Source organism: Hyposmocoma kahamanoa, unplaced genomic scaffold, assembly GCF_003589595.1.
Source record: "Hyposmocoma kahamanoa isolate Upper Pololo Valley unplaced genomic scaffold, ASM358959v1 78, whole genome shotgun sequence".
NCBI classification, from domain to species: Eukaryota; Metazoa; Arthropoda; class Insecta; order Lepidoptera; family Cosmopterigidae; genus Hyposmocoma; species Hyposmocoma kahamanoa.
In genome coordinates this window covers 5,752,139-5,767,800 of record NW_020653945.1, presented here as the reverse complement: position 1 = coordinate 5,767,800, position 15,662 = coordinate 5,752,139, and the positions used below count along the sequence as shown (strand labels likewise).

General features: G+C 34.5%; 1 protein-coding gene across 3 annotated transcripts in view; it reads left to right on the top strand.

The window, feature by feature from the left end:
* LOC113233328 (proline-rich protein 36) overlaps positions 1-15,662 on the top strand; it is a 138,092-nt gene that overhangs the window by 41,496 nt on the left and 80,934 nt on the right. For 2 of the 3 annotated variants that reach the window (XM_026468424.1, XM_026468422.1), the window contains exon 2: positions 15,103-15,282. In XM_026468424.1, coding sequence (XP_026324209.1) covers positions 15,103-15,282 — 180 coding nt within the window. The remainder of the gene's footprint in view (positions 1-15,102; positions 15,283-15,662) is intronic. The other variant, XM_026468423.1, reaches the window with a different exon arrangement.

The following is a 15,662-nucleotide window of genomic DNA, read 5'->3' as shown; positions in this document are numbered from 1 at the left end:
TGTGATGATTTTCCGCGTGCAAATCATATTTTTTCTTATTTTTTTTTTTGAAATGAAACATTGTTTTCGGATTTAAATCGCGCATATTCCTCTTCTTTTTTTCTAACAAAAACCAACGTTTCGAGCTCTTTTCAAGTCCAAATCGCGTGTATTTTTTTTTCAACAAATAAACGCGATTTGGATTCCAAAAAAAAAAATAGTTTCATTTCAAAGTGTAACAATCGCGAAAACCTGAGAACTCGATTTGTTTTTTTGATTGTTTACTCAAATTGTTTCTTCGGGTAAACACTAGTACATTTTCGATTGGAAATAATTGTCATTTTATTTACCATTCTCAGGTCAATTATATGTATAAGTTATCAACAATTTCAAATCGTCTAAACCCACTACTATTTTGGTTTGTTCTGTTTGTCTATAAGGCTTTAATAATTTGTGTGATTGTAGATTACCATTTCGGCCTAAGATATTTAAGACAAGTATTTAATTGTTTTCGTAAGTTGGCTGTTGTTAAAATCGCCTTCAAAACATGCGTTTTGAAATAAAATTTGGTGTTCTTACGTCATTTACCGTTTATTTTATAAATCACTGCTTTTAAAACCGTTTGATTTATGTATACGCTGATAACGGTATTTTAATGAGCCACTGCCGCTTAGGTTCGCCATGTTCTTTATTGGTGAAACTAATTTTAGATTAAAATCTGTGTTATGGCAAAAATTTTACAATTTTTTTTTCTGAAAAAAAATGCAAAGCTTTTGTGGTAACCAATTTTGTATATAATAATATAGTTGCCTTTTTTTTACTTTCATACTATCGTTTTTATTTGAACCAAAATTTAGATGACCCTACAGTTTGCACTTTGGGTGCTCGACATCTTCTATAAATAAATAAATAAATGACACGCTCAACATAGCCCCGCACTAGGGAAATCCTGTGTCGCAGGTGCCATGGACACAGACATATACAACCACAAATTACACCTAAACTCACTAGAGAAATAAATGTAGGCCAAACAAATATTTATCCAGGCCCGGAATCGAACCTGGGACCTCTGTATGGCAGTCCGGCATGGTAACCGTTCGGCCACGGAGGCAGTTGACTTCTTTGTCTTCCCAGGTCAATTCCCGGTAGGATCAATTTGAAACATAAACTTTTCCTGATTGATTCTGGTCTAGGTGTTTTGGGTAGCGAATGCTCTTGTATTCTTAGTACAGATAATCCTCTAGTTTGAGACCAGGTAGATGGTGTCGTTGTCTTACACATTATCAAAATAACACTTTTTTCATTTCCACAATCTCATCTAATTAATTCAAAGTTTTCTAAAAATTTATAACTTGTATAACGATTAGCAATACAGAAATAGAAGCGTTATTTAATTCTAGATCAGTGTTCAGCAGGAAGTGGTTTTATTTTATTCATCGACTCTATTTTGCAGTTTACTTACGTAAAGAATTAACGTAGTAAATACCACGATTACTCGTTACAATGTACTTTTGATAGATAAGGGAGTCATCACACTTATTAATGCCGAATTGCATTAAGCCGGTCAGAAAGAACTTTACGTCCATAAAGTAATAAGAGCGAAAAAGACGTTGCGCGTTTCGCTACCTCTCAGAACGCCAAAACGAAAAGAAAGCCTTTTGCGCTCTTTTATGAAGAAGCTTTTTGTGATCGGCTTAACGCGTTTCCGGGACAATAAGTTTTGTGATTTCCTTAGTAGTTGTACGAGTACGTGAAGAATTGCGTTACACATCATATAAGTAGGCAACTTTTCAGAGTGAATGTATGTCGACCATATAACGTCAAAGTTCGCAAGAACAAAAATTTGTTAAGTTGCCCACCTATTTATTTGGCTTCAGAAATTCAGTGTTTATTATATAATAATTTAGCTTTTAACGTAATAAACCGCACCCCAGGACTGCTTTTAAACTGCTGGGAGTTAAATGATAGAATGGTCTTTGTAATTACTATGGATATATGGATTCTTATGCCAGCTTATGCTAAGTTTATACTAATTGCTTATGTAAGCAACAATGTTAGTATTAAAATCTGTGTGGTGACTTCTAAACTTGTCTGAAGATTAAATAATTTTTGTTTTATAATATTGCGTATGGTGTGTAAATAGCTTTAAAAGTCAGGTGTGACATTTTATTGGGAAAAACTATGCTCAATTGTGAATTACGCTATTGATGATGCTTTGTTTAAGCAGAAGCTATTCGTAGGAAAAGACACTATTTTTACAAATCTATATCGCTGATATTTATTTTTTCAAACAAATCAACGTTTTGGACCCTTCATAGGTACCATATACACAGCTGACTGTGTATGTACAGTTGGACCTGTAAAAGGTTCGAAACGTTAGTTTGTTTTAAAGAACAAAATATACGCGGTTTAGATCCTTAAAAATTATTTTCATTTCAAATGTGTAACAATCGCGAAAACCTAGAAACTCGAAACAAAAGCTGTGTAGTTAGGTCCTAGCATGACGCCATCATTGTTTATTTTATATATTGTTGATATATATCACAATCAAATATATCCTTGTTGGACGCCCAAACAAATTCGTCTTTGTAACTTTATTAAAATACTTCTACTTTTAACATTATCGATGGTAGTTGTTTGACACGACGACACGCCTCATTTAATAACCAATAGGTTATTAGTGATGGCAATAGCAGCGAATTGAAAACGGTTAATTACAGTGTAATGTCAGCATGAAGGCTGTTTGATTGTATGATTGTATGTCAATAATGTAGGTCACGGGTCGAACGAAAACAAGTAAAGGCCATCTGCTTAAAAAAGTTGAAGTAAAAATATATGGTAATTGTTGTTTTTAAAATATCTATTTGGTAAAAAAATATTTTTTGTTATTAAAAATTATATTAAACTTTTTTCATTATACCATGAAATGTGACTGCACGAACTAGTCGTACGCCTGGTAAGCGACTCGCCTGTGCATTACAGTGCAGTGAAACTCAGTGCTTTCAATAACAGAGATCTGAGGGGCTCTGCCACTGTGTCCGTCACCTTGAGACATAAATCGACAAATCTCATGTGCCTGTAATTTCACCAGCACTCTTCAAAACCGAAGGGCAGTAATGCTCAAATTAATGTTTGTCGTCAGAAATAGATAAGTTGGCTGTACTTTCTTGGACGAACTCTTTAATTTTACTATTAGAATTTCCGATTGTTACGGCTCTGGGGTCTACTTTCGTTCAACGTCCGACATCCGTCCGATACAATTACTGTCAAAGAGGTAATATTCGACCTAATTAAAAGATGCATAATGAGAATGAAGCTTCATACTTGGCATTGTCTTTCAATTTGTCGGCAAGTCGGGTGGAGAACTAAATTACAGGGTCACTGGCCGGTAAAGATAAAAATTATTTATTTATTTATTCATTTAACATTTGCACTATAACAGGTTAAAATCTAAGTCGCTACAAACACAGAAATCATAAACCGAAGAAGTATAAAATAATAAACGTACTTAATACACAGTATAGAATTGAAATAACCGGCGTCGTTGGTTCAAATACTTTCTTACATTGGCTCATCAGATATCCAATGTTACTATATTACACATAACTATATATTCACATAGATGTCCTTATAGTTATGTGTGTATATAGGATTACAGAATGTTAATTTAATTTTGGTATACCTAAAGAGGCATGAGTCCACATATTACGAAAACAATTTTTATTATGGCTACCCCTTTGAAATGGATGCCCACTCAACTCAAATAAGTAATAATAATAATGTGCCAGACAATCACACGTGGTCTTAAATTCACGTCGTCTTTTTCGCTCTAATTACTAGGGCCTACAGGTTTTTGTGACCGGCTCAAGCCAATTCCGCGTTATTGCGTGTGGCGACACCTTTGTACAAGTGAACTTTGCAAAATACGTCTTCGTAAACAAAACGCGGTTGCAGTCATTATTTTTTCAAATTAAACGCTCTGGTGTATGTGGCCAGTTCATATGAACATTGTTATCCATATTTCAGCCTTTTTTTAAATTTATTCTAAATATGTACATGAGTGTACTTCATTTTTCTTCAAAAATATATACAGAGAACAAGACACATACAAAAATAACTAATTGTAGGCACAAAAATAGCATTGTGCTTTTAATGTATAAAATTAGTACCACGCCTTGAAAGCAATATTGTATTGAGCCGGAAGCGTGTAGTAATAAATTCCACGGAAATAGTTATACGCTATATATTGTCCGCTTACAATAGTTGCTCTCTGTACCTGTTTGAAGTTGAACGATTTTATCACTAGGTACAGGTTTCTTACTACGATATGGTTTCTTATTATTTTCGCGATGTTTCGGAACGGTTACACGCTTCATGGTCACAGCACTGCTTTAAAAGCAGACATATGTATCAGTCTTTCGTTGTCGTCGACACACAGTCATTTCGATTTTTTGCAGCGTTACCATTGTCACTCACTTATTTCCAACATTCAAACTGAATTCAAACCTAATTTAGTAGTAAAGAGTTTATCCAGGGAAGTACTGTCATCTTTCCTATTTCTGCCGTCAATTACTGCGTTCCGGTTTTGAAGGGTAAGTAAGAGTGCTGGTGAAATTAACAATCGAAATGGCAGCGCCCCTTGAATCTTTGCGATTTAAAGCTCTGAGTGGCACTGCACTGTCATGGACAGGCGTATCGCTTATCAACAGGCGCACGACTAGTTCGTCCCGTCACTTGATGTCATAAAATAAACCGTTTTTGGTTTTCTTATTGCTGCTAAGAACTGGTTGATAATCTTGTTTTTATAATGTCTAGTGACGGGACGAACAAGTCGTGCACCTGATGGTAAGCTACACGTCTGTCCAGCAATTGCAGTGCCACTCAGAGCTTTAAATCGCAAAGATCAGAAGGGCACTGTCACTGCCCCCGTCACCCTAAGTCATAAGTTAACAAGTTCCATGTGGCTGTAATTTCACCAGCACCCTTACCCTTCAAAACCGGAACACAGTAATGTTGATATTACTGCTTGGCGACAGAAATAGGTATGGTGGCAGTGCTTCCCTGGACGAACTCTTTCACAAGGATCTCTTCTGCTACTATAATATAATATATACTCCCGGACACACAATTCGAGGCACCTCGCATTTTTGTCGTAAAGGGCTAGAATACAAAAATAGTGTTCTCATTGAAGAAAAAGTTTTCCCTGGTTTTGCGAATCTCAATTTCTAACAAGGACTCATTGGAAAAGACGTTTAGTATACTAGTTTCAAAATTGCATAATAGTGACTCAAATTATGTGTTCCGATGTGTATATAATCATTTAGTTAATAAACGAGGTAAGTTTAAGGATCTGCACTGGTGACAACGACGCGACGTGACAGGTGTCTAGGAGGTTTGCCCTCCCTGTCATAACAAACGCATTTGCATTTCGGTAACTTTCGAGTTATTGGCACCTAAAGGTTTATTGTCACTTAGAATAATGTCAATTACGCTGATTTTGCTTAACAATGGAAGTGAAACTAAACAAGATATTAAAAAATCGATTAGAGGGGGTTGTAGGCTTTGCTGATCCAAGATATGTTAATAACTCAATTTCGCCAAAAATTCGATTATATTAGTTCTGTGACTCTAGTGAAAAGGGGTACAAGTAAAAAAAACCAATTTTACAAGGAAGCGTGATAACCACTTAACGCTTAATATCATATTAATCGCTAACGGTTTTTCGCGTCTCCTTGTAAAGTTGGATTTTTTTTACTTGTACCCCTTTTCACTAGAGCCACAGAGTAATGATAAAGAAATATCAGTGCCCCAACAACGACATCGTCATAACCACAAACAATTACTATAATAACATTCGCGGCATTTCCACAGATTATGCGAGTCGGTTTCCACATCAGCTGTCACGCCAAAGACTGCGGCGATTCGCACAATGTAATGTTGCGTAAAATTGCTTTCTTTTCGCTACGCTGACAGCTGTTTTTTGTACACCCACACTTGTGCACGATAGTTAATCAACAACCTTTCAGAATTAAAGTTGTTGCACATTGCTTTTATGAATAATGTAAAATACGTTTACCTTGTTGCTCTGGTACTCATAATAAAGGAAGTTTTACGAGAACACAGTAACTCCTAACGATTTTGGTAAATGTTTTTAAATTAATTTTTCACTTCTCATGCCCTAAACGTACGTCGTTAGAGCATTACGTATCAGGTGTAAAGTGGAGTAAAGTGCATCCTATAATCCATTGGGAGTAAAAAGTACCTACTTTATTTTTTAATTTACTTTGAGTGAACAATCTAATATAGCCAGTAGAACGCTCGGTGTTAGTTCCAAGTCTTTTCCACATAGACGGGGGCGCCATATTATTTTCCCGAGTTAGTGCGTTTGTTGTATCTATATCTAGTTGGACAAAAAAAAAATACCGCGAGAACTTCTGAATTTTGGCTCGTAATTTTGTTGTAGAGCGAAAACGATTATAATATTTTTTTTTATATCACAATCGAAGTGAAAAGTAAAGTTTTCACCTAGAGACTGAAAGCCAATATAAACCCTCGGAGTAAGACACCTGAGCTTGACTCGTTCCGCGTCAAAAAATATACTATTTTGTTTAATGGTGGATGAAAACACGGCTGCCACCTTGTGGCTCTAGGACGCTACACTACCAAAATGGGACGCATGACGGGTTAATCTATCTGTGGGTAAATCACACTAAAGATTACCTCTAAATCTGTGATTGTTGGAAATAGATTTATTTAATACTGCGAGTATGTACTGTCTGTCCTTTTTTGTATGACAATAATTTGGTGTAACTATTTTATTGAAAGTATTTTTAAGTCTTATAAATTAATACTAAAATCAAAATTCATCTGTACAAGAAGTCGTATTAAATTAATGTAAATATACACTCTAGATACTCATGAAATCGAAGCATACGCTTTGTGACTGTTAAGTATACGTGTAATTCCATCTTACACTTGTCTAGTTTCAATTTAGAAACGAAAATATGAAGTAAGAGGAGCGCCTAGGACATTACAACTCAAATGGTCTCGTTGGAGTTGTAGTGCCTGAGACATGTCGAAGTGCCGAAGGGTCTACAGGATAGACAGATAGATAGATTACTACTATTGCACCTTATTTACTAAGAATAATAAGTAACACTATAATTACTATGTTAAAATACTTAAAAATAACATATTTTAATAACAAAAGGAAGGTACAATTTTGCATATAACTAATTAAACCAAATAGTCTTGGGAGACATGGCAGTATTAATGGTTTAGGAACCATTTCAATTTTTTAAATTTTAGAAGTAGTGCCTGATAATCAGGTGCTTAATTTTATAATAAACTGTATTACAGCCTTTAAAGTACATTCGGCTTGATATAATGTGGTGTTTGACATTTATAATTGTGTGGGTATGTATTTTTTTAAATGAATCAATATATTATAATTAATAAATTATAATCAATATATTATAAATTATATATTATAATATATTTTTTTTATTTTCGCGAAGGAATTTTTCTTTGTGTTTGTTCAATCTTTGCATCAATAATAATAATAACCAACGAGTGTAGTATTTTCACAATATATATGTATATGAATATCAAGGTAGTAAAAACATCATATTGAACAAAAAAAAATTAATAATAATAAAAAAATAATAATAATGAATACAGTGAATAGCGACATCTCTCGCCAGGACTGGTAGCTGTAAAGGTACTAACTGGGTGATAAATCTCTCATAGATTTCTCATAGATGGCGCTACGACTAAAAAGTCGTTGAAAAACCAAATACAAAGACACCACGCAAGCACATAGAAAAATTCGTGAGGTCCGTTGGTTCGTTCCGTGGCTTAGTTGGTATAGCGTCTAGCACGGTATGCAAGAAGACGTCGGTTCGAATCCGACCGGATCGAAGGAATTTTTTCTGAGTGTTCGATCTTTGTATTAATAGTTATAACAAACTAGTGGAGTAATTTCACAAAAAAGAATTGAATATCAATTCAATAAAAATTTAATTAAAAAAAAATTAGTTAAAAGTTTTTATCTTTGTGCAAGATTTTTAATCTTTACGATTTACGTGTACCAAGCTTTACCCGATGTAGTAACGTAACGTAGTAATTCGTCATAGATCAGTCAATCGAATTGTTCAATTACACTGATCACCCACCGTAGCATTGGACAGCATTCTTTGATCGTCGATAATTGAAGTTGTGCAACTGTTGTTTAATATTCTGTGTCAAAGTTATTAGTATTGCTGAACAATGATTGGGGTGCAAAGTGAAAGTTTAAGATTTCCCTCTTAGTTAAACCAATAATCTTACCTTAAAATGGAGACCCGAAATCGAAAGGTAAACGAGAAGAAGTTGTAAAATCGTTTCCTTGGCTACAAATAAAGTCACATGTTACCATATGTGGCATTATAGAGCTCCTTATGAAAGAATTCGTCCAGGGAAGTACTAACACCGTACCTATTTCTGCCGCCGCCAACGGTAATATGAGCATTACTGCGTTCCGGTTTGGAAAGGTAAGGGTGCCGTAAAAATCACTAACACGAGAGACTCGTCAACTTGTCTCACAAAAATTTAAGAGGATAGCAACTGTAATAAATAACCTAACCTCAGTACAGAGTACTAAAAAAAACCGACCTCAAAAGTCATTCATCCCCTAGTTTACCATCCTTAGAGGTCCAATACTTTCTTACGAGGTACTGTACTTGGGTACAGTAGTTGGTACTTCTAAGGTACTCTCTTTCGAACAAAAAAAGAATCATCAAAGTCGGTTCACAAATGGCGCAGTTATCGCGTAACATACATACAAAAAAAAACATACAGTCGAATTGAGAACCTTCTTCTTTTTTTGAAGTCTGTTAAAAATAATTGAATATCATGGTGGTGAAACATCCTGACTTTCAATAAAACTTAATTACGATGATTAAAGACGTCTCTAGTCAGTGGCTGATATCTGTAAAGGTACCTCACTGAGTGAAGGAAAGCTTTTATAGACTTCTCACAGAAGACGCTACGGTAAAATTCGTAAGGTTACTGCCGGTTCATTCAGTAACTGAGTTGTGAGAGCGTCAGCCATGGTTTGCAGCCAATCCGGCAGCATCAAATAAATTTTTCTTTGTATTCGATCTTTTATTATTGACTGTAACAAACTAGTGGAATAATTTCACAAAAAAATAATTGAATAACATGATAGAATAAAACATCGTGATATGCTATAAACTTAATAATATATTTTAAAATGTTATTTAATGCATGTAATAAGAGTTCCTATGCGATATCGTTTTATAGAGCCAGTAAAAACAAATTAACTTCCAAATTTTTTAAAGATTCTCATCATAAAGTTCTCAGTTGCTTACAATACTCAATCCAGACAGCGTTCAACAAATCAATTCATCTTCATGCCTCACGTTTTGTATACATAACATCCATGCACATGAATCATTTTCAGATAACATTCAATAAGATTAAAGGGAGTTGTATAGAACTGTATGAATGGAGATCAGGTGTTAACGATGAGTAATCACAACCGGACATAATGTTGTTGCAAAGTTTATTAAACAATAACATACAAGCACAAGTGTACAGCAGAAAACAACAACCTAAGAAAAGTAATTTTTTTAGAAAACAAACTTTTTTAATCTAACCTTATGACGGACTAAAAAAGGAACGAAAAACGAAAGAATTTAAATTTAAAGTTCGAATAAAAATGTTAAAATCTGAGATCTGGCAGCATGACTTAGATGCCATGGCCTGTTCCAAAATATGAAAAAATTTATAACCACTACTAGAAAGGTTAAGCTGACTATGACTAATCAGATTTCAAAAACTCCGAAAACTAAAGGTTTGGCTTTGGCCATTTCAAATGTAATTAAGACTAGGGACTAGGTCCATGGACCTGTGCCTTTCTGCAAGGAAGAAAAAGAAAACAACAACAGAACTAGAAACACAAAAAGGAATTTCAAAACGGCCATCGCAAAAATGTAACGATTTCCCACGAATAAATGTCACAAAATTTTAATCTATTGAAGAAAAATTACAATCTAAGATCTGGCAGTATGGCCAATTCGACGCGTTAGCCAGTCCCAAATGACGATATATTTTACTAAAGTTTTACTATTACTATAAAATATAGAAAAAGATTTGTAATAAGATGCGGTTCGCACCGGAATCAATATTGAAATTGGCCCACATTCTACCTATGGCTTGCAATTCGGATATCCAAATATTAGTTTTATTCCAATATTTCGAATAATATGTAAACAGTTTAAAAACAACTTTCGTTAAGCGTTTTAAAGATATAAGTCGCAATACAGTATTATTTTATGTTAAAATACATATTATCTTTCAAAAACTCACGGAACAGCTTTGTAATATCGTATAATGAAATAAGTGTTAGCTTGCTTGTCTGCGATTCGGATCGCATTCGCGTTGCGGTCGTCTGGAACTCGTCCACCGCACCCTGCCTTACGGGTCATCGGGTTTACCTATTATATCTATTTAATTTCGTTATAAGTTTACTTACATAAGTTATAAGTATTAAGTCTACACAGTTCCGATTAGAAATGTTGACATCGGGTTTACCTATTATATCTATTTAATTTCGTTATAAGTTTACTTACATAAGTTATAAGTATTAAGTCTACACAGTTCCGATTAGAAATGTTGAATATCTAGTTAGTCATAACGATGTTGCGGCAGCTTTACTGACTTTTATACAGTTATAAATTGTAATACTGCGGTTCTATCATGACACAGTCCATAAAATGAATAAACGATAGAATTTTAACTTTTGATACTTATAAACAACCTTTATATCAATTTTGAGATTACGTTTACCCATTATGTATTGTATGCTTGTTTTTAGGAAAGACTCGCAACTTCTTTAAGCTCAAAATTGCCAACTTAGAAGAAAATGTACCTGTAAAGGTACCTGGCCAAGTGAGGATTCAAAGATTTCTCACAGATGGCGCTGCGTCAAAAAGCCGTTAAAAATAAAAAACAAACATTGACAACGAGCACGTAGAGAAATTTGTAAAGTCTACTTACTAGTTTCGTAACTCAGTTGGGAGAGCGATAGCCCCGGCTTAATGAAAATGTCGCAGGTTCGAGTCCGGCCAGACTGAAGGAATTTTTCTCTGTTATCGTTCGATATTTGTATCAAACGTAACAACAAAATAGTGGAATATGTTCACAAAAAAATATATCATACTAGTAAAAACATCATGATTATCAATCAAATTCAATAATATAACATAGCAAATCTGTGGGTATGTTAAAATAAAAGAAAATTTTAAAACTACGCTTACATATTTATAATTTGAATTTGAAAATGAAATTGCCTAAAAAATTCGTTGATGTTAAATGTTTCTTTGAAAATTTTCAATAATTAGCAAAGACGTGCTTAATCCTTAGATACTATTGATGTTTGTATGTTAGTAGAGCTCGTTGTGAAAGAGTCTAGGGAAGTACTGTACTGTGTTTCGGTTTGGAAGGATAAGGGTGCTGGTGAAATTACAGGCACATGAGACTTGTCAATTTATGATTCAGGGTGACGTGCGTGGTGTCAGTGCCCCACAGATCTTTGTGTTTTAAACAGTGCAACTGTTATGGATAGGCGTCTCGCTTACCACCAGGCGCACGACTTGTTCCTTCCGTCACTTAGTATCATTTAAAAAAGTTAGCGTGTATGAATGTGCGTGCGCGTGCGTGCGTGTGTACGTGTGTGTGTGCGTGTGTGTTGTGTGATTTATGATTGTGAGATTAGGGGTAATCAACTAAATACCTAAACAATGTTCCAACCAATTTTTAAATATCACATTCTCATGAATCGAGAGAAGTTGCACAATTAATGCAATAGGACGCGGATTTGGCGAACCGGAACGTAACCTGTTTCTTTTATATAATCTCGAAACTACATAGTATCATGTATGCATTGTACGGCTGTATAGTTGCTATACGTGTGTAAAATCTGGAAAACTTACTCAACTTGGTTAGGAGAACCATACTGTGATACTGAACTATCACGTAAATGTGTGAAATGCAAAACTATATACATAATGACGTAGTGAGAAACTGTAAATAGTACAAAGATCGCAGTTCATGTGGTCTACACTAAAGGTCTGGTTTCTGCAATTAGGTCTTGTAAACCATAATCTGTAACCACTAGGCTTTTGTCGGATTTTTCCAGTATCTATTTGAGATATGCAGACAACGGATAATTTGTGTTAAATCTATTCATCGGTTGCTTCATATAAGACTTAAAACTTTACGCTTTAAACATGCAATACAATCAAGATTTTTTGTACAAATAATCACTAACATGGCAATTTTCCGAGCCTCTAGCCTATGAGTGTGTGGGTAATTATTATTTTTATTTTCCCCAACAACAAGGATAAGAAACGGATTTGTTGCAGAAAATATTTTATGTTGAAAGTAGAAAATATGTTCTTCGGGAGCATGTTATACTCATTGTAAATGTTCAAAACTTCACTAAAATTATGAATCAGTTTTTTTCCAAGCATTCGTTCAGTTTCCGTCGCTATTTAACCGATTGTACAGTGAACAAAATGCACAAGAATACTTTAAAGCAATGTGTTTGGACTTGCCCCGTAGACGCACTTCCCAGCGTCGACCGAGCAATTTCTATATTATGCTTTTTTTATAATACTAAGCGACGAGACGAACAAGTCGTGTACCTGGTGTTGCTGTTTACGTATTGTGGGAAAATATTAATTAAACGTACCTTACAAAAGATTCTACCGCCTCAAACGTATGGCAAAGTTCTTACTTTTAAAACAAATTGACTGTCATGTCTCTCAAATCATAAACGACTTTAACCCGACTTGCTTTTATAGCCACAGTAAAATCCCGGAAAAGATAAGAACAATCACCATAAAAGACAGTATGGAATTTCGCTGCACAATTTCCACGTGTTGCTAGTCAAGAGAACTTCAAAGTCTGCTTAATGCTGTGTGGGAATTGACCCGCGAGTAAGGTCAGACGTGTATGAGGCTCACCTGTCAGCCTGCAACATATTGTAATGTAACGGTCGACTCAAATATTCAGGGTACATAGTACTCGAAGTTACGTGATATGAGTTAGATAATTTTGTCGACGCACCGTGAGACTGCCTTCATTTACCTCTTGAGAAAGTTGTCCACGACAGGCTACTCATGTATACTGCGACAAGTTGACAGCACAATGTAAAACGACAGCAATATAAAACAAGTATAAAACAAGATAGATAAAATAAGGAAGTAAATAAAGAGTCCAAATTTATCGATAAAAATTATATTACGTTTTTAATTTTGAATCTCTCGTTTCTGTTCACTACGGATAATCACAGGTAGGTGGTTATTCACTTCATAGCTACTTCAGGAGTAGGTCGTGGTGGAGATCACAAACATATTACAAACCTAATCCTTATACGGTTGTGACGATAGGCGTGCACGCACGGTTGGCTGCGCTCCGGCGCCACCTGTCGACCGTTGAACTCGCCAATCTGTACGGTCATCTGGTACGGTAATTAAACTCTGTTTTCAATTTTGGCGACTTGTTTTTTTTTTACTTTTATCTTGTGTTATATCTGTCCACTTAAAATAACATCAAAAACGTGCTCAAGGCTTCAAATTTTCAAATATTTAATAATTCTACATTACTTTTTAACCGACTTAAAAAAAAGGAAGAGAATTCAATTCGGCTGTATGTTTTTTTTTGTATGTATGTTACGCGATAACTTTTTACGTAATAAAATGTATGAACCGATTTAGATGATTCTTTTTTGTTCAAAAGAGGGTACCTCAATAGTGGTCCCATTTTAATTTGAAGAAAATATTCCACCTCTAAGAGTGGTAAAATAGATGATGAATCCGTTTTCGCGCTCTTTCCGTAACCGATTTCAATAAAACTTGGCAAATAGATATAATTCCAGGAACTTTTGATGTCGATTTTTTTAGTACTCTGTACTAAGATTATTACTTATATTATTAAGTACTTCACCTATTTACGTTAATAGACTCTCCTAATTAACTTTCAAAGAAAAACGCACTTCGAGAAAGCAACAAGTGTTTAGTGTGTTATTTAGTACCACCAAGCATCAGGTGGTTCTTTATAGGCAATACGCTGAGCTCTTGTACGACTATAACTTGAGAAATGTGCGTTATCAGTACTTAAGTTGTTAGTAGTAGACCAAAAACATAATGCCGAAGAATACCATAAAATTCATACACAATGCGGCTGTCAATTTCGCGTTTTGGGCGAATTTAAAATTCAATCAACCTATACGTACTTATTTTAAAGCATTTGCACTTTATTACCATAACTAAAAGGACACAACCTTTTCTTTTTAATTTAGAGAATGCTCCATAATATTACATGTATAATACGGATTTCAATCACAATATTCACAACATCATCAAATTCATTACTTAAAATTGTGACTGTAAGAATTAAAATTGTTGTTGCAATCTCATTGTGCTTGATCGGTTCGGATGGAAACAATTTACATTATCACCTTACTTAAACAACATCTTGCTTATTTCATATCCCCTAAATTACTTTAGGGGTATTAAAATTTGACATTGAAACTGAAACTTAAAATGAAATCTTCAAACAAAACTAATATAATATAATAAAATTTCAATTTAGTAAGCGTTTATTGAACCCTATTAACCGGCGTAATGCAAACCGGAGAAAATACCTCCCTATCATTGTTACTGTACTATTACTACTATTATTATGTTATGTTAATGAGTATTGAGTTATCGTTACGTGGGCAACAGCTTATTGTTTGTTGTGATTTTATGCATGATTCATCGTTACCGTAAATCTGTTCATTACACCTACCGTCTCCTACATAAACTGGGCCAATTGATCATTGTCTAGTAAATTATTGAATATTAATTAATAATGCATATGAAATCATTGGAAAAGAAGCTTCCTATAAAGATACGTTTTAGCAATATTCGTTCCTCATTCATTGTTTGATAATATAAAAAAATGTACATTTTTTAATACACTTAGCACCATCTAGCGTTTGTTAGTAGTATCTTATAAATAAATTATAATAAGGTGTTGCATATTGTAACAATGATTGTTAATTGTTCACAGGTGACAATGGCAGTACCCATGCCTTATACCTCGAGACGATAGTCGAAGAGACCAGCGATGATTTGCGCTCCGAGCGTTCTTCTGCCGCCACCTGGCTCTCTGACTCTGACGCCGACTCCGTCATACACGTGCGGGGCACAGCTGGTAACGATTCATGTTCAGTTTATATTTTAATAAAAGGTAGGTTGCATTTCTACACTTGCGATATTTATATATCGTTATATTATATACTGTTATTTAAATTTTAATTACGTTTAGGTGAAAAATTAAACGTGCAGAGAGCGCCATCTAACGGCGAGTAGTAAAACTACGTAGTTAAACGTTTTGTCTTCTGGTAGTGCAGTTCGTGGCTTTTACGATAGAGGACGTTGTAAAATAAAAAGTAAAATATTAACCCGATTAAATTGAATTTATTCTAAATATGTTTTAATTATAAAAAAAAATTGTGACATTTCATATTCTTCATTAATGTGCATCATTCATGTTTCCACGGTTTTTGGCAGCCTATCAAAGTAGGTAATTTACTCATGATGTTGGACAGCAGCCAAGATTTACTTTAT